The 26,307-nt window shown below is 41.8% G+C and overlaps 1 protein-coding gene across 1 annotated transcript in view; it reads left to right on the top strand.

The window, feature by feature from the left end:
- MED13 (mediator complex subunit 13) overlaps positions 1 to 26,307 on the top strand; it is a 99,438-nt gene that overhangs the window by 58,016 nt on the left and 15,115 nt on the right. The window contains exons 5-16 of the mRNA XM_033172462.1: positions 1,507 to 1,704; positions 4,400 to 4,582; positions 6,584 to 6,746; positions 8,639 to 8,749; positions 9,997 to 10,680; positions 17,235 to 17,442; positions 18,021 to 18,087; positions 18,249 to 18,376; positions 19,416 to 19,506; positions 20,798 to 21,012; positions 23,488 to 23,684; positions 24,015 to 24,928. Coding sequence (XP_033028353.1) covers positions 1,507 to 1,704; positions 4,400 to 4,582; positions 6,584 to 6,746; positions 8,639 to 8,749; positions 9,997 to 10,680; positions 17,235 to 17,442; positions 18,021 to 18,087; positions 18,249 to 18,376; positions 19,416 to 19,506; positions 20,798 to 21,012; positions 23,488 to 23,684; positions 24,015 to 24,928 — 3,159 coding nt within the window. The remainder of the gene's footprint in view (positions 1 to 1,506; positions 1,705 to 4,399; positions 4,583 to 6,583; positions 6,747 to 8,638; positions 8,750 to 9,996; positions 10,681 to 17,234; positions 17,443 to 18,020; positions 18,088 to 18,248; positions 18,377 to 19,415; positions 19,507 to 20,797; positions 21,013 to 23,487; positions 23,685 to 24,014; positions 24,929 to 26,307) is intronic.

Genomic DNA, 26,307 nt, shown 5'->3' with positions numbered 1-26,307 from the left:
GAATTTTGTTTCTGAGATTTAAAACAGTGCTTTTAAGTGAAGATTTCAAACTTTGTCAGAGTTAAGAGGCTATGAATAATGCTGAACTGTGTGTTGAGATTAGAAGCCTCCTGCTCCCTTGCCATTCTTTCCAAACCCTGAAAAATGATTTGTGCAAACTGGTTTGTTCACAAATTGTGATTTCAAGCTGTAGTCTGAAGATGATTGACATTCCTTGTTTCCCAGGAAACAATGGTTTATACTTACTACAAACCAGGATGGAAAGCCTTAAACTCTGTGTGCAGGAGAAGGGGGAAGGAAGCAAAAAAGCACAAGATTTTTGCCCACTCTTTTCTTGTAATATGCCTGAATAGCCTCCTATGTCATTAAAAAAACGAAGCCTTTAGTGTTATCAGCCCAGTATTATGGAATACTCTGCCAATGGGGATTGAGCAGGAACCGTCTGTTCGAACTTTTAAACACCTGCTGAAAACTTACATTCTTTCTGTCCTATGCAGGCAAATATGCCTACACCTTTCCATAAAAGTTAGCTGATTTCTGGTTTTAACTTTATACACACACACACACACTGCATTATATATACAGTGGGTGCCCCGCTAGACGAATGCCTCGCTAGACGAATGCCTCGAAAGGCATTCGCTAGCAGAAGGCTGCCCCGCAAGACGAAAAAATGTTTTGTTTTTTTGTCGCGAAAACCGCTACTTGCATTGGTGCTTCGCTAGACGAAAACATCGCTAGACGAAGATACTCGCAGAACGAATTATTTTCGTCTAGCGAGGCACCACTGTAATTGTTGTAAACCATTCTGATATTCTCTATTAATAGTGTTTTATAAACATTTTTAGAAAAAATAGAAAGGAAAGATAGTGGAAGTTCCCTTAATACTAAACAATATTCAGCTTTTAGTCTTAGTTGGAGATTCCCAAAGAAAAATGAGCATAGAACAGTGCTGGGGAACCTCAGACCCAGGTGTGTGGGTGAATCTGGCCCCTGGAATTTGCTCAAGGCCACACCCCTACTAGTCCTGCTTCATAGCCTTCTTGAGTGTTTTTGCCTGGCTGGAATGTGTCCTTGAATTGCCCTTGAATTAAATCAGCGAGGGTGGGTTGGAGCTATCCATGGCATCCCATGCTATTGACTAATTACATTGGCTATTTTTTATTCTGCCCTGCCTTGCAGGCTTTGGTAATGATTCTTGTAAATATTCTGAACTGGAATGTTCACCCTAAAGCCTCTAATAGCTGCTTAACTTTAGCCACTGAAACTGATCTCAAATAAGACTCTTGCAGCCCTTCATGGGGGCAGTGATGGTATCCAGGCTTTGGCAAGCCATCCAACAAAATAGATTTCGTAGTGGAATCCTTGAAAAGATTTAACTTCCCTTGCAAATTTACTGCACATGGAAGCTTAGCCTCTTGACACACCAACAGCCTTTGGGTATATATTGCAGATCTTTTTGGGGTGGTGCTGGTGAATGATGAATGTCCTTTTTCTTTGTATTTGTAGTTATTCTAAGTCCCTTTGGATTAAATGGTACACTCACTGGACAGTCGTTCAAGTTGTCTGATTCAGCTACGAAAAAACTGATTGGGGAATGGAAACAGTTCTATCCTATCACATCCAACCTGAAGGAGGGATTGGAGGAAAAGCAAGAAGAAATGGATTGGGAAGATGACTCTCTCGCTGCTGTGGAAGTCCTTGTTGGTACGAAAGCTTTTTAAATCCCTAAACCAGTGGTGGGAGGGACTGTAGCCCTCCAGATACTGTTGGATTCCCAGCTCCCATCAGCCTCAGCCAGCATAGCCATTGGTGATGAGTAGTCTAGTCCAGCAACACCTGGAGGGTCACAAGTTCCCTACCTGCCTCCAACAAATGAAATCACTTTATTTAATTACTATTTTTGAAGTGCCCAATGCAGCTCTCTGCTCTCTGATGAAATGTCATGTCACCAGACAGTCAAGATGGTCTTCACTTTTGAAAACTTACTTAGTTCATATGTAGTGTGGATTTAGTAGTAACAATCCCCCCCCCCAAAAAAAATTCTTATTGGTCACCTTTGTGTAAATTGGAACAAACACTTGGGGTTGGAAATGTAAAAAAATTGGGCTGTTGTCTTGTTTAAAAAAATTATGTCTTTAAATCAACTAAATAATTCTATAAGAGTTGCAGTGTTAGTAAAAATATTGCTGTTGGGCTATCCTTATCAGGAATGGGACAGGAGAGCACCAATTTAGGAGCTGTTAATTGCCTGTTTTAAAAAAGGTCTTGCTGCTATAGTTAAAATTGGTGCTTTTGTCTCTTCCTTCTAAGCAAGAGCTAGGCACAACAGTAATGCCTAATAAACAATTGTCATAGTTCTGATATCCCACTAGTTTTTTCTTCAAATGGGAACTAGTATAGTTTGTTTGACATAATTGTGAGGTTAAAAGGATTCAAAAGCCTTGCTGAAAAACTGAACATTAAAACAAGTTATTACATAGAATATCAAGGTAAACTAAAGCAAATGGAGGGAAAGAACATGTAAAAACAACAAACACCAGGAGCATGGATTGTAGTGGGGGCACAAGATGTCAGACAGATCTGATCATGGAACATTTTAAAACAAAGGAAATACTGTAGTTTATGGTTGGTAATGCAAAGGGGAAGGAAGGCTTAGAGGAAGGTAGGTGTGTCATTCATACACCCACACCCCTATATATTTGGTGCCCGCCAAAGTTTCTATAATCTCTGACCAATGGCCATGGGGCTGGTGGGAGTTGGGAGTCCTACAGGGCTATAATACATTGGCTACCCAAGTCCTCTTGCATAGCAGTCGCCCATTGTGCTAGTCACTATATCACTTAGCCTGATAAACTTCACAATGTCATTACAAGGATAAAATGATGGATGAGAACCATGTATACTATCTTGAGGTTCTTAGATGAAGGAAAGGGAAATATTGTAAGCAGTCATAAGAAATTGTGCTTCTTTTAGCATTAAGGTTAGTTACCAAAATTTACAAAACTGACCTCCTAGAGTGAAAACAATTGAGAATTCAATTTGCTTTAAGAGTGTCAGAGGAATTACAAGTCACAATGAAGCGTATGTCGTTATTTAACTTAAAAAAGAAGAAGAATGGTGCTAGGATGGATTGAAATTTAAAGCATTTTCACTGAGAAGAGTGGCACTATTATAAGACAAACTAGAGTAGGATTTATGAGGAAGATGACAAGGAGTCTTACTGCTTTTAGTGGAGGAAAAGAAAAGGTAGATAAATTATATTGCATCACTGACAAGTAACATGCTTTTAGCCCAGCACTGGGCAGAAGAATAATTGAGGCATGGGCAAAATGATTGGGGCCATCAAGGATTTATATGCAACAGCGGAAATAGTTTCAGATTTCATAGTTGAAGAGAACCGTAAGCCATGTGTTACAGGGCTTAGTGGAGATGCTAGTAATTTTCTGAGTCATTCATTGGGATGTCTGTGAAAGGGTGGATGTTGGCAATTTTCAGGTTATATTAAACAGTTTTACTGCAGCTTGTTGTAAACCAGGGGTGGGCCACTTGTACCCCAACCTAATTTTCATGAGGCTCTCAACCTAATTTCAAAAGCCTTATGCAGGTTCTTGGTTCAGATATTGGCCAAGAGCAATCTGTTCTCTCCTCTCCTCCCACCCTTACTCCCAAGTCTGCCCATTGAAGTCTTTGGGGTGAGGAGGTAGACAAGGAGGTGGCAGAAAATGAAGGCAGTTGCAGAGGTGTGTGTTTGGGGGGGGGGGAATGGGATGTTCCTTCCCATTCTTGGCTCTGGCCACATCCACTGCTAACACTCCCTGACAGATTTGCCTCTTTAGGAATGTTGACCCTCTTGTAAACAGTTACTTACTGCATCATATATTATTATTAATAAGCAGTTGCTGAAATTGATACTGCTTAGTGTAGTGGAGCATGGTGGCTTTCAAACTTTGCTAAGGAGCCCCCCATATGTGATGTAAAAAACTGCACATTTCCAAAAATTCTGGGTCATGTTCCAAGTACAGTTAGTTCACTCTCCAGGCTTGTTTGGCCCTTCTTTCGTTCTTGAACCAAGAATATACTCCAATCTCTCTCCTGCAGCTGCCTTTCAGAGAAGCTACTTCTGGGTTTCCTTGATGAGAGGATCTGTCATGATGTAAACCACTTGTGTAGTGGGAAGACCTTTTCTCTGCCAGGAAACTCATTGGTTGATGATGATCCAGCTGTGGCCATTCAATCCAACCTCTCTCACATGTGAGGATAAAATGAGGGTGGAGAATTCAAATTGTCTGCCTGTCAGAGCAAGTCTTAAAAAGCAGTTTGTGTTACAGTGGGTAGTGGTGTACTTTGTGCCTGGGTTGGACTGCGTAATAAACTTTTTCTGTTTATTTTTTTTTTTTAGCTGGTGTACGGATGGTCTACCCAGCATGCTTTGTTTTAGTTCCTCAGACAGACATTCCTGTTCCTAGCACTGCTGGGTCAAGCAACTGCTTGGGTGTCCATCAAGTGCCTGCTTCCACAAGAGATCCCGCCATGTCCTCGGTCACTCTGACTCCGCCTACGTCCCCAGAAGAGGTTCAAACAGGTATAGTAAAACTCCTTCCACTTCCACCAGCTTTATCATACTTAAAATCTACAAAGCGGAGATACTGTTTTGACTGTTCTCCCTGCCCAAATGGCCTCTCATCAGCATGACATAAAGCATGGGTAGGCAAACTAGGGGCCGGATCTGGCCCAGTCGACCTTCTCAATCTGGCCCGCAGACGGTCTGGGAATCAGCATATTTTTACATGAGTAGAATGAGTCCTTTTATTTAAAACGCACCTCTGGTTTATTTGTGGGACCTGCCTGGTGTTTTTACATGAGTAGAATGTGTCCTTTTATTTAAAATGCATCTCTGGGTTATTTGTGGGGCATAGGAATTCGCTCATTTCCCCCCCTTCAAAATATAGTCCGGCCCCCCACAAGGTCTGAGGAACAGTGGCCGGCCCCCTGCTGAAAAAGTTTGCTGACCCCTGACATAAAGTAATGGTCAATGCCATGATTATTTTTCAATGTTTATATCCTGTCTTTCTTCCATTATGGAACCAAAGGAGGAGTTGATGTGATTCCCAAGGCACTGACTAGACACAGATCTGCTCATCTTGAGCAAGGTGGTGGCCTCATGTGCTTTCAGACCCATACCCTTGGACAATGAAATCCAAAGTATACCTTCTGAGTGCATGCTGCTGTCCATTCTCAGTCCCTAGTGCTTTGATGAGGTTTTACACGGTAAATTGGAGAGTAGAAAGCAGGAATCTATGGGAGAGATAGATGAGATTGCACTCCATGCAATATGTCATGATAAAAACTACAGACTTCTGAGCACAAGTGTCTGTAAGGTTTGACCATCCACAGTGGGTGTGCAGGCTTCAAAACTGGATAGAACCACGTTACCGTCTCTTACTTTTGTCCTTTCATAACTGTGTTGTTCCATGTTCCCACAATAACCTCAACTATCACTTGGTTGGTAGTGTTTTCTCCAAGCCTTGGTGATTGAATACTAAGCAAGGATTTAATGAGGGGAGAAACAGTACTGGAGAAAAAAAACCAAACAAGTCAGTGATGCAGGATTCAGCGACTTTTCTTTGTATGCTAGAGGGTAAAGGCAATTGCACACACTTGGTATCACCTCACAACCACAAGGGCTAACATCTTTTATTAAAATATTGCTCATTAACCAAATTCCACAACTTCTCAAGATGCAGAAAGTTCCATAAACACCACCATTGCCACGATCCTTGTAATAGCACTGCTTTTCACTTTTGTTCCATACTTTGAAACTTGTGTTTGTTTGGTATCTTAAATAATTTTTGTAGTTTTAACTATATTGCATGGTTTTATGTTTTTATTGCCAAAGAACGCTGAGAGAGAGAGAGAGAGATGAATGAAACTGTTGTTTAGTCCTCTTAGTCATGTTTGACTCTCCGTGACCCCATGAACCCGAGCATGCCTTGGAAACTCTCACTTTCTTCTTAAAGCTTCTCCTTTTTTATGTCCATGGAGTTTTCTTGGGGAAATACTGGAGTGGTTTGCCAGTTCCTTCTCCAGGTGGATCACATTTAGTCTAAACTCTCCACTATGATCTGTCCATCTTGGGTGGCCTTGCATGGCATAGCTCATAGCTTCTTGGAGTTATTCAAGCCCCTTCGCCATGACAAGGCAGTGATCCATGAAGGGGATGAATGAAATAGTGGTATACAAACAAACAAATAACTTGACCATAATTTGTGTAATGCTCTGTAATTTGTATATGAGAAACAGACAAAGCGTAATTTAATGTGACACTTTTAGTGCCTTTTTATCAGCTATGTCCCAGAGTAGTAATTCAGAGGAAGACAATGTTGTTGTTTATTTTTTTTAAAAAAACAACTTTGGTGCCTACAAATGCTGCCTCTGCTTTTGCGCTCTGATTTTTTGTCCCTGCAATAAAAACTGTGGGTTTTTGTGTGTGTGTGTGTGTGGGGGGGGGTTGTTTAAGCAGATAGGATGGATAAAGTCGAAAAGTCTAGTTAACTCTTGTGTTGCCTTCCCTCTTTCTCTTCAGTTGATACTCGTTCAGCCCAGAAGTGGGTGAAGCTCCCTTCTATTTCTGACATATTCAGCTCCGAAAGCATTAGTCACCATGGGGGCAAAATCCCTCGGAAGCTGGCCAATCAAGTGGTTGACAGAGTCTGGCAAGAATGCAATATGAACAGAGCGCTGACCAAGTATGTATGAGGTTTTCATGTGCATATGGAGGCATTGTAAAATCTGTACTTAAAAGTGGAACACAGTTGCTTTCAAATGAGTTCATCCAAAGCTGCACATGTTCCTTAATTGCTTGGTACATTTTAGTGTTTTTAATTTGTTGCTCACCCAAGTCTGAAGACATCAGAGGCATGTAAAGGAGATGGATGAGGATGTGTAAAACACTTTTATCGATTGCTGTATTGGCCAGCTTTCTCTCCCTTCCCATCTCTCCCTTGGCTATGACCCAAGAAAGTGCCACCTCCCATCCCAGAGGAACTAATGTATGTTCCCCAACCTATACTTCCTTTACCCTTCTATCCTGGAAGAAAATGTGTCAACTTGCTACTCACTAGTAATAAACTACTTAGGCCCTGGGCAACTCTCTGTCCAGGCAACTAATCTTTTACCCTGAATCTACCGGTATCTTTGCCCAGCCTATCTCCTCAATTTCCTTCTCCAAATAGCAGGCACACTCTGTATAAATTAATTTATTCCAGCATTTTTAGGAATAATATTTGATCAAGGCACTAAGCAAGAATACTTCCTTGCTTTTTTTCCTCCATGCTGCCAGATTAGTCTGCTGGAATTGGACTCTGTGTCCTAGCTTGGGAGTTAGATTGGGAAGACTAGGCAGCAAGTGGGAGCAATAGGAAAGCCAGAACAGGTGGTGTATTTAGGTTTTTATTTTATTTTATTTTTCAAAGCTATTTTTATTAAAGCTTGAGCAACAAACAAAGACAAAACAATATACAAAAGTCAACATCGAATACCAAGCAGATAACAGGGTGTATTTAGTGGGCAAATAAATCACTCTTTAATGAGAACTGGCAGGGTCTTGGGAAAGGGAGGGAGGGAGATAATGGCCTGTAATGAAGGCTGTTTTTGTATCTGGAGCAGCAGCAAAGCTGCACACATGGTGTGGGGACCTGTGGAAGGAGCCATTTCTCTGTTGAGATTCCTAGTTCTGGGTGGTACAGTTAAGCTGCATTCAGCCATTCCCCTGCTGGAATTTGGACCAGCATTTTGATTTCCTTCATTGGCCACCAGATGCTTTGGGGTACGCACAAGGAAGGTCTTATGGTAGCGGTTGCCCCTCTTTATCTAGAAGTCAGAAGCAGATTGCCTTTCAATGTGGGAGACCCCATTTAGCTGCTGTGGGCTAACAGTTGTTGATAGGCCCTACCCCCTTTGTGCTAATCTAATATTGCACAAAGTTGTGGGTATTGCCACACAACTTGTGGCACTGAATTTCTTAAGTTCGTTATGCATAGTGTGAAAAGCTGCTTCTTTTTTCTTTCTTTTTTGTAAATCCTGAACCAGCTGCCAGTCAACCTCATTTGTTGACATTGTGTGAGACTTATATGGGGGGGGGGACTTCACGTGAATCATAATTTTATAGATAGCTATGAAGTCCCCCTCATTGTCACACTTTTTCCTAATTAGCTAGTGTCAACATTAAAAACTGAAACTATAGAAATAGCCCTCTCAATTGTAGCAGTACTACATTGGATCGATATGGTAAATGTTATCTGCATTTACCTGAAAATTTTCATCTGTGTATGTGTACACACACACACGCGCACACACACACACACACACACACACACACACGTTGTTGTAAATTCACAAAAGGTACTAACTTGCAAGGTATTTTACTGCCTGGCAAAACACATACCTGTTAGTCATTGGTGGTACAACATCAGCTTCAAAGAGAGAAAAATCCAGCTGGTCCAGATATGATTCTTTCTAGCCACAGGTGAACCAGGAAAGTGTATAGATTCAGTAATTATATGATCCACCACAGATTCATGTTTTCTCTACAATTTTCATCAGTTTACTTAAAAGAATTTCTCTCCCAAATGCAATGCAGGAGGAAGTATTCTGCTACATCAAATGGCGTGTGTGAAGATGAGACAGTTGACAAAATGTCATTTTGGGAGTTTGTTGAAGCCACGCAGAGGACAAATTGCACTTGCTCAAGGTAAAGTTTGCAGAACATTCAGTTCTAGTATGTAAAACTATGCAGGAATCTTTCAGGATCCGTTTTATAAAAATTATAAAACAGTAAGAAGGTAACATGTTGGTCAATATGGTAAGCTAACAGACTGGGTGTATAGGCTCTTTGGAACTTTATTTTATTTAGTGCATTGGTCTTTAACTGGTGATCTGGGATCCACTAACAGGGTTTTGAACTAAGATGAGGCACAACCACCATACAAATATATGGTGAAAAGATAGAAAGAAATTGTTCTCCAAATGCAGATTTAGATTAAAGGTGGGTCCTGGATCTGAAAGAGTGGAAGACGACTGATTTAGTGGATTTGTAGCCTGCTTTTTGATGGCAAGTCCTTAGATAAAATGCAATGGATACATTAAAAGCCATATGCTTAAAACAAAGGAAATCTAGCCCAGCTAGAGCAAGCATAGGTAGCTGGTGTTTTCTCTGCCTGCTTGTCTTTCCTTCTTTCGGGACTTTCCCTGAGGGCAGTTGGTAATAGGTGGGCCAGGGGACAGTCTAGGTCAGGCATAGGCAAACATGGCCCTCCAGATGTTTTGGGACTACAACTCCCATCATCCCTACTGGTAGCTAACAGGACCAGTGGTCAGGGATGATGGGAATTGTAGTCCCAAAACATCTGGAGGGCCAAGTTTGCCTATGCCTGGTCTAGGTGGAACAGCAGCAACATCTTGATATGTTATCCTGCCTCCTTCTCTGTCCTCTCTTTTTACTTGGTTGTAAATGCTTCATTAAGCCATATGCATTTGCCAATAGTTGTAGGAGGAATGTGTTCCCTTGTGGCAACATAATGCTTAACCATTATTAAGCATTGCATCTGAACGCCTAAACCACAGTTAAGGACTGATGGAAATCAGGATGGGAAGCCACAGTTGGAAGTGGGTTTGCAAACAGTGACTTCCGCTGACTGTGGGTAAGCATCACGTGCGCACTGAGAAAACTGTGGTTAAGGCAGTTTTGCCGCCTCTTCATGCTTTCTGCTACTAAGGTGACTAGTTGGTGTCTCCATGTTCATAAGCTGCAAGGGTAAGGCTTAACTCACTGAGCTAAACCACAAAGCAGTATAGTAATCATGGACAAGTGTTACGCCTGCATATCAACATATTTAGCTGAATTCACTTTTCTGTAATGGTTGCCGAAATGCGAAATGCTACTGGCAGTTAACTATACAGATGATTCCCACCCCAATTCTCTCTCCTGCTCCTCTTTAGGTACAAAAGTCTCAAGCCAAGACTTGCAATTCAGCAGGGGCCAGTGCCTCCTGTGGGCCAGCAACAGCAAGCAGCTCCAAAGCACAAGGCAAATGAGAAGCAAGAGAAAGGAGATAAGCCCCAGAAACGTCCTTTGACCCCATTTCACCATCGTGTTTCCATCACTGATGACATTGCCATGGAGGCGGACTCGGCCAATCAGAGGCTTGTGATTACCACGTCCGATAACCAAGTGAGGTTTTCAAATCTCAGAACTAATGATGTAGCAAAGACTCCTCAGATGCATGGCACTGAAATGGCAAATTCTCCCCAGCCGCCTCCCCTTAGTCCTCACCCGTGTGATGTTGCTGATGAAGGGGCAACTAAAACTCCTTCCACTCCCCAGAGCCAGCATTTCTATCAGATGCCAACTCCAGATCCTTTAGTTCCTTCAAAAACAATGGAAGACAGGATAGAGGGATTGTCTCAGACTTTCCCAGCTCAATTCCCAGAAGTTATAGAGCCCACAATGTATGTTGGTGCAGCAGTGAACTTGGAAGAAGAAGATGCAGATTCTACGTGGAAGTATTACAAGGTTCCAAAGAAAAAGGATGCGAATTTCTTGCCACCACAGCTCCCAAGTGAAAAGTTTAAGGATGACCCTATGGGAATTGCAGGGTCAGACAACTTACCTTCAGCTACAGAGTAAGCATACCTTATGTTTTAACTTCTAAAAGCAGAAGATTATTTTGTTTTCCTTTGTATTACCATGGTTCAGAAAGAGTGGAACTTGTGGTTCTGCTGTGGGCATTTTAATTGTGAATGTCCAGGATCAAAATGCAGAATTATTCATTCAATCATGTATATGTATGAGTACTAGAAAATTCAAATTCTCATTCAGAGTGTGAGAGGTCCTGTATTCAAATCCTAGAGGGATTGGATTATTGTACCATTTGAATTTTGGGGGGTGGCGCATGGTGCTGGAGTATGTGGTTTGCATGCAGAAGTTCATAGGTTTTATTCTCTGACATTTCCAATTTCAAAGGATCTCAAGTAACAAGTGCTGGGAAAGAAATCTGAGACCATGGAAGTTACTGCTTGTCAAAAGATAATACTGGGCTAGATGGCTTAAATTATATGTTCAGCTAATTTTTGCAGTTTCCCCCTGTTTGGAGATTTTTATTCTCTTTCTAAAAAGCCTCTTGAGTGATAGCCCATGTCTGCTATAGGGCCAACCTCGTCCAATAACTCCACTGATGCTATTAAGATTTGGAAGCTTTTGTATTTCCTTCAGAGAGGACTATGTAACTAGGAGTGTGTCAAATTCTTGAAAGTGGACCTACCATTTAATTGAATACCTCTCGGTGTTCCCTGCTAAAAGAGCTATTATTTATAAATGAAATACCAGTTTTAAAATGCAGCTTATACTGTGGACTTAAAACCACAAAATATTTGAATTGGTCTGCCTTTGTTTCCCCTGTTCTCTGTGGCTGATGAATCTCCTTTATATGTTATGAATATAAAGCTCTGTTTCAGCTAGATGATTTATCATAGTTTCCATTCTAGATTTTTGTTTTCACTTCAGTCAAAAGCAAAATCCCTTTGTGGGTTTCCCAGCTTCTGAGCTTGTAACTAACTCTGCAGTACGTTGGAATCTGTGGAATGAAAAGGGAAATCATGTCCTCTGATTTTTAAAGGGAACATGACTGAAGTTAACTTCTTTTTGAGCTTTTTCACTTATCTCTTGCCCCATGTCTGTTGGATGTGTTGGAGAGTGTTCTCTTTGATATCAAAGTATCAGCAAGATTTATATCTTGTCCTATCCTGTGTGATCAGGGCAGCTAACTTGAGTTTGAAATGATAGAAATGGCTCCTTAATTGACTTGTAATAGAAACTAATCACAGAAATGGAACCTGGAAAGGGGACTGGGAAAAGAAGGGGATGGGGTGGGGTGCAGTCTTAAGACTTGGCTTTGAAAGACTAGCTTTTAAAGCTGCTTTTAAAAAGTGTCTGTGTGAGTTATCATGTTTGAATGGGGTTGGGTTGCAGGAGGGATGGTTCTGTGCTGTTCTGGTGTCTTTGTTTGGCTCTCCTCTAGCCCCTGTTCACAGGGCAGTTGCTCCACATCACCACTTCTTACCTTTCACAGTTGGAACCAGAGGTCTGTGGCCTGTGCAAAGATGGCACCTTTCACTTGCCCTTATCTGTTGTCACTTTTTGACTCCCTTCTCACCTCATGTTTGCTTACTGAGTGCTTGCTTATTTATAAACATTCTTAAATGAGGCAGTGGTGCTATAGAAATACTTTCTCATAAATCCCAAAGTCTCTGTTGAAAATGGGCCTCCCTTACAAAGTTGTGACCTGGTACCCAGAAGTTCAGAAGTCCTCACTTGTCCGTTGAGTGATTTTTGTGCCACTGGGTTCCTCCTGCTTCCCTTAATTGGTGCAGCAGCATATGGTTCTGGTGGGGGCAACTGAAATAACAACTGGTGCTGCTACAAGGGTAAGTAGTCTTTGCCAGTGGGCCAGAAAGTGAATGTTTACATCTTTTTCTCTTTCTTGAGTCTTGACACACAGTTTTCGGGGCAATGGAGGGGGAAATGGCAAGTGCTGTGCAGCATGTGATCCTTTTGGGTGGCTCAGTTCAGCAAATGCTAGGCTTTGTCACATACAACCTGGCAGCAAACCTTGGGTTTATCCCTAAAAGTACATTGGCTATAGCTACCTACTGAAACTTGGCACAGTAATGAGTTTATCTGCATGAGACACGTGCTTATCAACTCATGTTTGTCCATGCTTTTGAAGTTTTCAAGTATGTGCTTAAAACATCTTAGTTGTATACTTGTAAACATCACTGCCCAACGTCCTGAGTGCTGGTTAAGTGGCAGTAGGGAGAGCTTCTTGAGGAGTCATATTCTGGTTTCTGTATGTCTACAAGGGGATCATTTCTTTCTTTCTTTTTTTGTATTTCCCTTGTGCAAAGGCTTCATAGCAACCTTTTTGTAATTCATCCTCCTTGCTAACCAACAGTGAACTTAATTGTCCTTGATTACTGCTGAATCTCAAAAGAGCTGTTATGTTCCTGAAATAATCCTGGCATAAGGAACTTGCAACTCGTGTGTCTGAAGTATTCTAAAACAATCATAGGAGATGTGTACAGCTGCTGTTGAGACATGAAAATAGAGGGAGATGAAAGGGGCGCAAAGCTGGATTGCCTCTGAATGAGCTAATGAAAATAAAGGCAGAGCCCACCTGTAATTGCTGGATTTAAGTGGCCATTTAAATCTAGAACTAGGAGTTTGAAAATATGTTCATTGATTTTATCCTGAGACTGTAAGCAGCCCACCAACACTTAATAGTTCCTTTCCCCTCCATATTGGTAGAGGAAAAATTAGTAAGCTTCTCATTTATTTATTTTTGTTTATTAAATTTGTATACCTTCCTTAATCCATAGATCTCAAGGCGGTACCCAACATAAAAATACAATAAAAAACAAAATACGTAATAAAAACAGAAAGTCCCACACAAACCAATAAGCTCTACAGTTTTGTAAAAGCTGAGTGTGCTGCTTGCAACTGTTGCTCATCCTTTGTGCATCAGCTGTTAGCTGCTTGGTAACATTTTCAAACTCTGAATAATATTCAGCTGTTCTTTTGCTCTTGTTCAAGGGTAAGGAAACATGCATTTCCTTTTCGATCTCATTTTGGTTTAGTTTGTGAGCTTATTCTGGAGGCAGGTGCTAATTTAACAAAACAATGCTGTCAGCAGGTTTCCTGTGCTGTCGTCTTTCCAAAAAGTTGTTTTGCTTCTTGACAAAATAGTTTTAAAAAATAGAAATAAATCTGAATAGTACCTTACAAATGGTATTCCGAGGAACTTTGTTTAGTTGTTCATGAATGAGAAGATCAGTAAAATAGTCTGTTACTGTCTTTCCCTCTTGATCTCTGTGGTCTGATCTCTGCACAGGAAATGGCTTAGGATCAGGATATCGAAAGAATTGCCTCCTACCTTATGAGCCTTCCACACAGCTCAGAACTGGGGAAGAGCCATACCTCAGTGGTAGGCCATCTGCCTTGCATGCAGAAGGTTCCAGGTTTGATCCCTGGTGTCCAGGTAGGACTGGGAAAAGCTACTGCTGGGGACCTAGAAGAGTCACTGCCTAACAATATATATAGGCAGTGCTGAGCTAGAGATGAACCAATGGTCTGATTTTGGTATATCCTATATTCCTGTCTGGGCAGAAGATGTTTCATGTCTCACTGCTCCCTGAAGTACAGTTGGTGGGAATACACATGACAGGACCTTGTCTGTTGCCTCACCTAGGTTGTAGAACACCCTGCCTTGGGAAATCCATTTTGTTCCCTCCTGGTAGCAGTTTGCTTAAAGCTGATGGTTCTGAGCCAGCAGGCCTTTGACGTACTGCTTATTTGAATTAGATAATGGTTTTTCTCCACTACACTGTGAAGTCGTGTTATCTGCAACCCGTTAAGTATTTTTTTATTGTTGCAAATTCCAATGTTCATAGACTGGTTTTTTGTATGTTAAGCCACCTTGGCTGTCTCTATTTGAGGCAGAGATGCAGGATATAAATATCTAGAATAACAGTGAAGGCCAGCATCCCTGCAACAGCAAACAACTTGAAATGGGAAGGTAAAAAGTATTGAAATTGCTGGTGTGGGGTGCTGCCAAGGGTCATGAGAGCATTCCAGCTGCTTCCAGATAGAAATGCCAGCTGTCTTTAATGCTCAGTTGCAGCCAGTTTGTTGCCCACCTGAGAGGCGGTTTAGGAAAAGACCTACTACAGGACTTGATCAAATGTGTCTCTGTGGCCAGGGAGGGCAGGCTGAAGCTCCTGTTGGTTGGGAAATCCACTGTGCAAAGCTATTCTCAAGTTACCTGAGGCCTGGGAAGAGCATGCTCCAAATGGTAATGCATGAAACAGATTGATTATATTTTCATCTACTACAGTAGTTTGGGGATGTGTAAAGCACCGAAAAGTGTGTTCTTATTTTCACTTCCTGGGCTTGAGGTTTTTTTTTTTTTTTTAAATCTCTTTTAACGTTCCTGTGGCCTAGTTCTCACAGTAGTGGTAAACCTTTGTCTACTGTAGCCTTGCAAGTCTGCAGGTGGGGGCTTGCATGACTGAGTAAAGAGGAGCATTCACTCATGGAGGCCCCCACCCGCAGCCTGGAAACACTGCAGCCCAGACAGAGGGTTACCACCACCATGAGAAACAGGCTTAGTTTGCAGAGAATCCTCTGGTCCTTTTTAAGCTCTTGCTCAGCAGCTTGCTTTTCTGGAGGGCCACTTTGAGGTGGCAGAGAAGGCGATGGGCCAGTACTTCAACCATCCTGCTCTTGTTCTGGTGTGTAGGTTGGGTCAGCTGACCCAGTGCCTTTCCTTCCATACCTCCTTTGCCTCTCGCTCTGCAATGGAAGGACCTGGTTTGCAGCTCTTAGGAGAAGATTTGGCCAGGGCCCCTTGGGTGCTGACCCATATATTAGACCTTGGGTTCCAGTTCAATCTGCTGACAGCCTTTCAATTCAGAGACTACTTCTTATAAGAGTCTTGCAAGTACTTTCATAAAGCAGCAGTTAATAAATAAACACTCAAGAGGAAGTGAAGATGTGCTGCCCAAGACCTGCCCCTTTGCCGTGGAATCACTACACAAGTGCTTCCTGAACTCTGTCCTCCCTCTGACCACTTGAAATTTGCTGGTGGTCTTGGCAGGCCACTTAACTGTTTTTCCATCGGTTGTAACAATTGCAATGTGCTGTGATAGATGCTCTGTATTTTTTAATTGTATTTTTACTGTTTCCTTTGTTTGTTACATTGTATTTTATTGCATTCCAATTTGTATTCCATATAATTCAAATTGCAATACAGAAACATAAAACATAAGAAATAAAAGCAGCAGTAAAAAGACAGTTAAAAATAATATGAATATTTAATGCGGTCTTGCTTCAAACCACCTGAATGAAGCTTTGGTGGTCCACTGAGCTCAGTTTGGGAACCTCAGCTCTGTAGAGTGAAACCCTCCATGAGTTTGAGCATGACAGTCTGAAGCAGAGAGTCTCTTCTACACACGGAGGCCTGCCTGTGCATTTTAAACCTGGAGGAGACTGAATAGATTGAATGGAGACGATCACAGTTAAGGCATGGTCCCAGTGCATGATCTGAAGACACCTGATGCAGCCAGCCAACTGAAGCTAATAAATCTAGATCTGATCTTCATAACTGCCTTGCTAGATCAGATCAAGTTTCCCTAATTCTTGCAAACTCTGCAGAGAGTCCCAGCTGATCTAGTAGAAGCTGGTCAGTGGTCCCCCAGGATACCACAGTCTCTCTCCCCTGCTCTAGTCTAAACCATCCATTATCTACAACTGTACTGCTGTATGTTCCAGTGAAGCATGTTTCTCTGGTCTTGGTGCACAAAAGGCCTTCATTGCAGAGCATGATGTGAACTCTGGGCAATGAGAGAAGTGGTTTTTGCTTCATTCATTTGCAAAATATGAATTTTAAGAGAAGAAATCCCGCCTGGAATAATGTCCAGAATAAAATTATTATTTTAACTGATTTAAATACTGTATTTTTATGTTTTTCAAACTCACCCAGGGACCTTGTGGTGAAAGGCATGTAAGAAAATAAGAATAAATAAATAAATAAACTGTACTGTACTGTACCAGTATGGCAGTTACTGAAGTGCTAATTGGTTTGATATTGATAAACATAAGCAAAAGCTGAGACGTGAATAGTGCTGTCCTTTTTAAAGACCTCATTGTAAAGTGCTGGGAAATAAGAGCTGACATAAGCCATGTACTAATTAGGAATGGACATAAATACTTTTAAAATACCAAATTGATAATAACTCAAATGAAAAACTCAGGAAGAAGAAACCCACTGTTGTCTAGAGTAGTGGGATTCTAGTGAAATTTATAATTTTGTGTGGGTGCGGGGTGGGATTCCACTATATGTGTGGTGTTGGGGGTGAACTTGTAAGGTATGGTGCTTAAATGTGTAAAGAGTTGGACAACAGACAGCTGAGCTCCCTGCACAGCCATGAAACTCGCTGGGTGATCTTTGCTTTGGTTGAACTGTGCTGACCAGCCCACCTCTCCCAGGGCAATAAATGCTGTCCTGAGCACATTGGAGGAAAGATAGGTTACAATTTGAGAAGCAATTAAAGGTTTTAATCACCGGAAGGGTTTTGGCATATGGTTTCTATTCATTGTAACCCTGTATTTTTCCTGTGTGCAGGTTAATGGTGCAATGTAGAAAACCTTTAAAAGTCTCTGATGAATTGGTGCAGCAGTACCAGAGCAAGAACCAGTATCTAGCAGCAATAGTAGCTGACCAGGAACCTGAAATGGATCCGTATGCATTTGTTGATGGAGATGAAGAATTCCCCTTTCCTGATAAAAAGGACAGGCAGAACAGTGAGCGAGAAGCTGGGAAAAAGCACAAGGTGAGTGAAAAGGTCTGGGTGAAGCCAAGCACAGGGAATGAGGGACCGGGAGCATATGCAGAAACAGTAAGTTTGGAATGCACATGAGCCAAGAGGATGTAGAGCCTTGCAACTAGTTCTGTGGCCCCAAAGGGATCGCAGGGTAATAGAATTGTAGAGTTGGAAGCTACCTCGAGGGTCATCTAGTCCAACCCTTGCACTGCAGAAATCTCAGCTAAAGCATCCATGTGTGTCATTGTGTTTCTCAAAAAGCAGTTTCAGTGCCTTGCCACAAGTCACACGGTCACCTGTTTATGATAAATGATAGGGCATAGGGGATCTGGTAGCAAGCGATGGGGAAGAACTTTGCCCAAGAGTGAGTGCCTGTCAGAGTAGGCAATACCGTGCAGAAGGGACAACTCTTGTTTCTGAAAGGCTTTTGGACTTCTACTTGAAGAGCTACTGCCAGTTGAAATAGATCAGCTTTCACTAACCTGGTGCCTTTGAACTGTTTTGGACTGCCTGACAAAGACAGCTTTATATGTTAAATAACTCATGTGGTGTAGTCACATATTCATGCCTCCTTTTGTTGTTTGCAGGCTGAAGATGGGACACCTAATGTTGGAGAAGATGCGATGTCACTTTTTAGCCCCTCTGTCAAACAAGGTAACACTGCTGTTTTTGAAACTCATGCTGTTCGTTTTAAAAACTGGATAGAACGACAAGTATGCATTGGTTTATTTGATAGTAGGTTCTGTAATTAAACTATATAGTCTAAACTGCTAGAACAGAGTCCATTGGTAAGCCTTTAATCTCTCTTCTTTCAGCAATAGATGCCCAGCGTATTCCCCCTCACAATCGCACAGCGTCAACTAGTTTGTTTCATGAAAATGACTTGGTTGTCTCTTACACCGACCTTGACAATCTCTTCAACTCTGATGAAGACGAGCTAACAGTAAGTGGCTTGATAAGATATGTTTCGTAGCTTCGTATTGTAGTGGGGGGTCAAGAAACACCACATGACAGCGAAGGCAGTGTATAACTAAAAACAAGAAAAATTTGAACCAGTTTTCATATTTGCAGTTTCTGAGCCATTCCGATAACTCTCCAATTGAACTGGATCTGTTTGTATAATCTTAAGCCTTGCCTTATAACTGTTGTCTATAAAGTGAGGTTAAGCATTTTTGGGTTATTTGTTGGCTTGAACGTGCAAAGCAGCTGAAGCAGAGTCAGTACCTTAGTAAGGGAACTGCTCAAATAGTATAGATTGAAGGAGGCAGTTTGCATAATAAGTCTCAGCCGAGAGTTGCTGAATGACAGACATGCATTGTGCAAATAGGCTCTTGCTTCACACTTCATCTTTATCAGCCTCCTAAGTGAGGTCAGTGAGGCTGCTGATGGAAACAGCTTGCTTAGATGATCCATTGCCTGGATGATATGGGACCCGGAGTTGCATAGGAAAGTCTTCCTAATAAGTGCAATGTTTGTTTTTTGGTGGCTGGCAATCTGTGTGCAACATTTCCTTAAATTTCAGTGGCTATGTTGACATTTTAACTTAAATCTCTCTCTTTTTAACTCTGCAAATAATGTTTATCCTGCAGCATTATTTGGAGCAGATTCTGTTTATTTACTTGGCTATTTGGTTGTAAAATTTGTCAATGTTGTTGTTGTCTAGTGCTGTGATTTGGATGTATTAAGTTGTTTCGCATATACATTTTCTGGAAAAGTGAACTAAAATGGCTGGCATCCTAAGAGGTAATTTAGGCACACCCAAGGGCTTTAGCAGGCATTGTGAGCTTTCTGCCTGCTTTGAGTCACAGGACACATCCAGTATAAGCTGCTTTTGAAACTCCTGCCTGTTTCTGAATTTACCTATGACATGGCACGGTTTTTAAAGTTGCAAAGTCATTGCTATTGATGAAGCTGTGCAAGACCTTATTTTTATCCAGTGATATCTGTGGAGTCAGTTTCTTTTATTCCTCTTCCCTCCTTAGCCTGGATCTAAAAGAATGTTGAATGGAGCAGATGACAAATCCAACTGCAAAGAGTCAAAAGCAGGAAACTTGGACCCTTTGTCATGCATAAGTAAGCTGCTTTCTTTTTTCTCTCCTTCCATGGCCCCCCAAACACACACACTTTGGGGAAACTTCTGGCTAGCTGCCCACACCTGTTGTCATATTTGGGATGTGGCTGGATTGGTTGCTTGCTTGTGCAGTTGATCCCTTCAGAAAACAGGATTGAACTCCCGACATGTTGGCAAATGCCCAGGGAATTTATTCCTGCTTGGTTCAGGTGCACAGGAGATTTCCCTGCAGAGAATCTGCTCTCATTCATTTGATCCCTGCAGAAAGGTCACCATCTATCACTGCATCCCAGGCCAACTTTGATAGTTGAGCAGGACCATCCACCAGTCAAATTACCTTATGACATTATGCTATCAGATGATTGACAGGCAGGTGTGTCCAAGTCTGTCCACATGGTAGGGAGAGAGAAAGATCTGGCCTGCTGGGGCAAAAAAGGTTCCCCACTCCCTGCCCTACTCTTAGCCCCAGCTAGTTCAAATAGACATGTCTGAGTGTACTACTTTGCAAGCTGACTGTTTGTGTGTGTGTCTGCTTCTTCTTCTACAGTTAGCATGCACCAGTAACATAGGAATGCTTTATTTGCATTCTGTGACAAAATTGTAAAATAGTAACATTCAGAAGCCAGTGGGGAAGCAGTTTGGCTGTCTTGGGATTTTGAAAATCTCTCAAAATTTACTATTGTGGAATTCAAACTTGGTAGAAGCTGGGTGTGCCTAGCTCACTCCAGAAAACAAGTATCACATTTCAGGTGTTGGTTGATAACTGTCCATCTTCCTATGCTCATTTAGCCCCACTGGCTGCTTGTTGATAGTGAGTCACACACATGTTGGGTTGTATCTTTACCTATGATGCACCTACAGCTATCTTTCACATCTCTTGGTCTTCTGTTCCTGCTGCACAGATATCCCCCTCCCCTCCCCGCAATTCTGTACCCTTGTATGTAAACTACCTACTTGGGAGACCACTTCATGCAATATATTTTGAAGGGCCAAGCTTACACCAAACAGGTAGGATGAATCACATGGGAACTTCCCACACTAGGTTTCACAGTCCCAGTTTGGGGATTGGGGCACAGGGAAAGAGAACACTAGTGAGGGAAATATTAATGGAGTGTACATTTTTGTACAATGGTGTAGTTTGGGAATGTGCTGCAGGCAAGCATTTGAAGACACGATAAACTTGCGATAAATGAGAGTAGCTGTGATGTGTGAGCATCCCAACATCTCTCTCTCTCTCTCTCTCTCTCTCTCTCTCTCCCTCTCTCTCTCTCTCTCCTTTTAAATCTAAACCAGGCACTGCAGATCTTCATAAAATGTACCCAACACCACCATCCTTGGAGCAACACATTATGGGGTTTTCTCCCATGAATATGAACAACAAGGAATATGGCAGCATGGACACCACGCCTGGAGGGACTGTCTTAGAAGGAAATGGTGCTACTGCTGGCGTTCAGTTCAGGATTGAAGTCGATGAGGGATTCTGTAGCCCCAAACCCTCAGAAATAAAGGTACGTTAAGTTGTCTTTATTACTGTTATTGCTGTTATTTAATAGATTCTTAATTTCAGGTAACAAAACATACCCATACAAAGAAAACAGGGTTTAGTAGTTGTACAGTTGTACAGAAAAATAGCAGCTGATGTCTGTAGTTTTAGACATTCCAAGAAAGGGAACCAAAGAAAGTGTCTCCTAAAGTCGATAAAGGGATACCATGTCTTATAGAAGGGGTGTGTCTCATTCCCCCACCCCACCCAGTGAGAATGTTAACTGACCATTTTTTGATCTTAGTTGTTAAATCTTCTATCAGGAAAGTAAAGTTTTTTTCTGGTTTAGATAGATTCTCACCAGAAACTTAAACCATTAGAAAGGTTTAAGTTTCTGGTGATAACAGGGGCATGGTCTAAGATATTAAGAAGCTGAGAGATAAGGCCTTCTGTGATTAAAAAATAATCCAATCTGGCACAATTTTTGCACCTTGCTGGCATATGTGTATAGTTTCTTAGTTCTGTGTAGGCTATGCACCAAGCATCAAAGTAGCTGTATTTATGTAAAAGTTGTAGAGGGATGTTTTAAAAGAAGGCAGTTTCCACAGGTTTTGTGATAGGTGAGAAGTTCAGCTTTTATCAAAACAATCATTAAGTACAAGATTTAAGTCACCACCTATTACCACTTCACCTTGTTTAAATGAGTGCAGTAATGGAAAAGTTACATCCAGAAATTGTTATTGTTGGGTATCAGGTACATAAACAGAGCACAATGTCAGCCAGGAGTTCTCTAACAGACCCTTGAGGAAAATAAATCTTCCATTGGGATCACTTAGTATATCTTTTAAATGAAAATCAAGTCTGGGAGAAATCCAGATTGCTGACCCCCTACTTTTGGAAGAACCTTTTGAGGGGTACCAATTTCCACCTCCACTTGGGAGGACGGATTTTATACCAGTATTGTGTTTCTTTTTATATGTGTCTCTTATAAAAAAAAATTAAGGTCTGGGTTATCTCACTTTAAAGCAGACCATACCCTTCTTCATTTAATTGCTGTACCCTACCCAGGTCATTTACATTCAAAGTTACTGCAGTTAAGTGTGGCATTATAAGGTTAATTTAAAATTATGCAGCATATACCAGGGATGATACTCCTGAAACTACCAAGAATGTTTTGGGGTACTTAGCCAAGATCTTTAAAGCTATATCTAAAGTTGCCTGATTTATTCAATGGTGGCTATCTATTTTATATATTGCATGTGTTTGGATTATCAATGTATTTGGATGACTTTGTATGATTTTATGTTTTTACTGTTTTAGCTTAATGCTGCTAAAGCAGGGGTAGTCAACCTTTTTATACCTACTGCCCACTAATGCATCTTTCTTGATGGTTAAATTTCCTTACCGCCCACCAGTGCTCGATGGAAGGAGGATTCAACTTGTACCGTAGAACCCCCTACCACCCACCTAGAATCCTGAAACGCCCACTAGTGGGCAGTAGGGATCAGGTTGACAACCCCTGTTCTAAAGGCTACTTAAAAAACCAACCAGGCAGGCAATAGATGTATTATGCATCATAGTAATTTAAGTGTTATTACCATATTCCATCAGCAAAAAATACAGATGCTCTGAATTTCAAAAGGGATTAACTTCAACATTCAGACTCCCGCCTCCCCCTCCCCAATCCCTCCAACCTTCCCAATATAATAATCCCTACACCTGTGGTTGGGAGCGGAATAGTCCCTCTTTCGTTCATGAGCCAAATGCTTAGGTGAAATTGGGGGAACGTAAACATTAACCCCCTACCCCCAGAAAGAGAACAAGTCTTACATGGTTATATTACAGACAAAAATAAAAGAATAATAGCTCAATTTGTGCCCATTTTGGTTATAGAGCTCATGACTCTTGGTCAGACTTACAGTTGATTGTTTCAGTGGGACCGCAGGCAGAGAAGAAGCCCTCAGTATGTTGCTTTTGCAGGGTTTTTTTTTAACTTGTTTGTTATTAGGTGTTTGAATGGGTAACCCCACCAGTACCTTATGCCTGCTTCACAGAGTGCTGTAGTGTAAATTTTAAATAGCTAACCAGGATAATTCTGTTCTGAACCCCAGCTGATAAGAATCTGCAATACCTGTATCAAACCTTTCAGATCATGGTTTGTTTGGAGCAAAGGAAAAACCAATCCACAGTGTGGATATAATGCTAAGCCAAGGATCGTGGTTTGTTGTTCCTGCTAGCTAGGGAGAGGAACAAAGTGGGAACAATCTGCACGTTCACGGTTAAACCATTAACACTGCCATATTGTGATGTGCAAACACACCCAGTATAGACTCAAAATGAGCTTCTAAGCCCAGATTTGGCCCATGTATTATTCTACTTGAACTCAAGCCATCTCCCCTGATTCATATCCCAGAGGCAGCAAACCAAAGGGACAACTGGCTTTTCTTTTTCCAACTATGCATGTTAGCTCTTCATTTACGCTTTTTCTTTTTGCTTCTAGGATTATTCCTACGTTTATAAGCCTGAGAACAGCCAAGCTTTTGTGGGGTGTTCCATGTTTGCACCATTGAAGACTCTACCAAGCCAGTGTCTCCAGCCCATCAAGCTGCCGGAGGAGTGTGTTTACCGGCAGAGCTGGACTGTTGGCAAGCTGGAATTGCTTCCTCCGGGGCCTGCAATGCCATTCATCAAAGAAGGGTATGTGCTTGTGTGCAATGTTTTGTACTACAACTCCCATCATCCCTGGCAGTTGGTTGCTCTGGAAGGGGCTGGTGGGAGTTGGAGTCCAGCAGCATCTGCAGGGCTCCAAGTTGGAAAAAGCTGGTATAATGTAAACTCTTTTTAAGTGTGTTGTCCTATGTTACCTCTCTAAACTTGTTGCCATGTGCTGTTGTATCTTGACTGTTTTCTCCTACTACTGGCAGTGATTCCCACTGTTTGTCTGCTCAGATCCTTAAAAAAAAAAGATATTCTAGAGAATGTACTACCTAAAAGCCTTGGGTAAAAATATTTCTCTTCTTTCCCTAGTGACGGGAGCACTATTGATCAAGAATATGGCCCTGCCTACACTCCACAAACACATACGCCCTTTGGAATGCCACCCAGCAGTGCCCCACCCAGTAACAGTGGGCCTGGCATTCTCCCTTCACCTTCCACCCCCCGTTTCCCAACTCCTCGGACACCAAGGACTCCAAGGACTCCCCGTGGGGCTGGTGGGCCAGCTAGTGCTCAAGGCTCAGTCAAATATGAGAATTCGGACTTGTATTCACCAGCGTCAACGCCATCAACCTGCAGACCGCTAAATTCTGTTGAGCCTCCCACTGTTCCTTCTATCCCTGAGGCCCACAGTCTCTATGTAAACCTCATCCTCTCTGAATCGGTGATGAATCTTTTCAAAGACTGTAACTTTGACAGCTGTTGCATTTGCGTCTGCAACACAAACATCAAAGGTGCCGATGTTGGAGTTTACATTCCAGATCCAACACAAGAAGCCCAGTACAGGTGTACCTGTGGCTTCAGCGCAGTGATGAATAGGAAGTTTGGCAACAACTCTGGATTATTCCTAGAGGATGAGTTGGACATCCTAGGCCGCAGCTCGGAATGTGGCAAAGATGTGGAGAAGCGCTTTGAGGCTCTCCGCACGGGCTCTGCTGAGCATGGCGGGGGATCGAAGGAGGCTGACAGGCTGCCTGATGAGCTGATACTCTTGCTGCAAGACCAGTGCACCAACTTGTTCTCGCCATTTGGAGCGGCTGACCACGATCCCTTGCCAAAAGCTGGAGCCGTCGTCAACCTAGTACGCGCTGAGGAAAGGGATTGTTGTAATGACTGCTACCTTGCGTTGGAACATGGGCGCCAGTTTATGGACAACATGTCGGGGGGGAAAGTTGATGAAGCACTTGTGAAGAGTACTTGCTTGCACCATTGGTCAAAACAAAATGGTAAGTGTTTGCAGCCCCCCCCCCAATAATGTTTTAAATTTCTCACTCTACAGGTATATAAAATGCAGACTTAAAAGTGATCACTTAGTTGATTTACCATAAATTGCAAAGAATGGGTAGCTTGCTTTGGTGCACTAATTATACCTAAAATATATGGAATGCCAATTATTTATTATTCTCTAGGACAGGGGTGGAGAACCTGTGGCTCTCCAGAAGTTGCTGGACTACATTTCCCATTGTAACTGACCACTTGCCATGCTGGCTGGGACTGATGGGAGGTGTAGTCCAGCAGCATCTGGAAGCCACAGGTTCCCCATGCCTACTGTGGAAGATTCAGAGTTTTGGCTGCTTGAGAAATGTCTGTCTATCTCTTCTATGTAGGCCGCAAAACATACGCATGATTGCTTGGCAGTATGTTGTATTGCAGTTGGGATCAATTAGGGCCTCTTCATGGTGAATGTGAGGGAGTTCTGGATACTCTGATTTTTAAGGAAACAGAGAAATACTTTCTAAATTAGAGCAGGGAGAGATCTACCCCTGGGTTGCAGGAATAACTTTTCTAGGATGGTAGAAAAGATTATCATTCAGAAATCAACCATCCATCAGAACATGCCTTCAGAACCTATTTATGTGTCTGTACAAACATAACACATAAAAGCATAAAAGACCCATACCAGACCTAATTGAACCATCCATATCTTTTAAATTATACTCATGTGAAGCATATTGATTTGTAATTAGAAAAAGAGGTATATAAAGGTGCAAAATAAAAATATGTATTAGGTGGGACTTACTTTCAAGTTGATCTAGCTATGGCTGTGCTATATTACCTGCCTACTTTGCAAGTTTTGTGTCCATAGGATGCATTTACTTTGCTATATAGCATATTTTAAGGTATCTTTCTGTGCAGGTAACTGTTCAGGATGCTGGGTAACGAACACTCTGAGCAAGCATATACTCCTTAGCTTTAGGGGGAAATTCCAAATATTTTGAAAGTTAAGCACCCCATGTGCTTTACTTGGTTTTGGGAAGACTGAAATTCGAGTATTTCAGTGACAAGCCATATGCTGCTTTTAAGTAGAGTTGTCAACCAGTTGAAGAATTTTTAATCTGTTAATCATTTTCTTTGAATGGGTTGGTTGATTTAAAAATTAAATGCAAATGGTGTTTTTACTAAGATGCCTTTAGAGGTGAATAAGTGAATGCACCTCAAAAACAAAATTGTGCCCTTAACTTGTAGTTTCCTATTGCTCATCAACCAAAACTGCTTAGAGTTTGCATCCCTCGTTTTAAACTAACCTAACCAAAGCAGTGTACAATAAAATACACTGTATAGAGAATTTCATAGCAGTGATGTGGGTTGTGTTCTCTGAGCACAG

The sequence above is a fragment of the Lacerta agilis genome, chromosome 15 (assembly GCF_009819535.1).
Source record: "Lacerta agilis isolate rLacAgi1 chromosome 15, rLacAgi1.pri, whole genome shotgun sequence".
Lineage (NCBI taxonomy): Eukaryota > Metazoa > Chordata > Lepidosauria > Squamata > Lacertidae > Lacerta > Lacerta agilis.
This window is presented reverse-complemented; position numbering and strand designations above follow the sequence as displayed.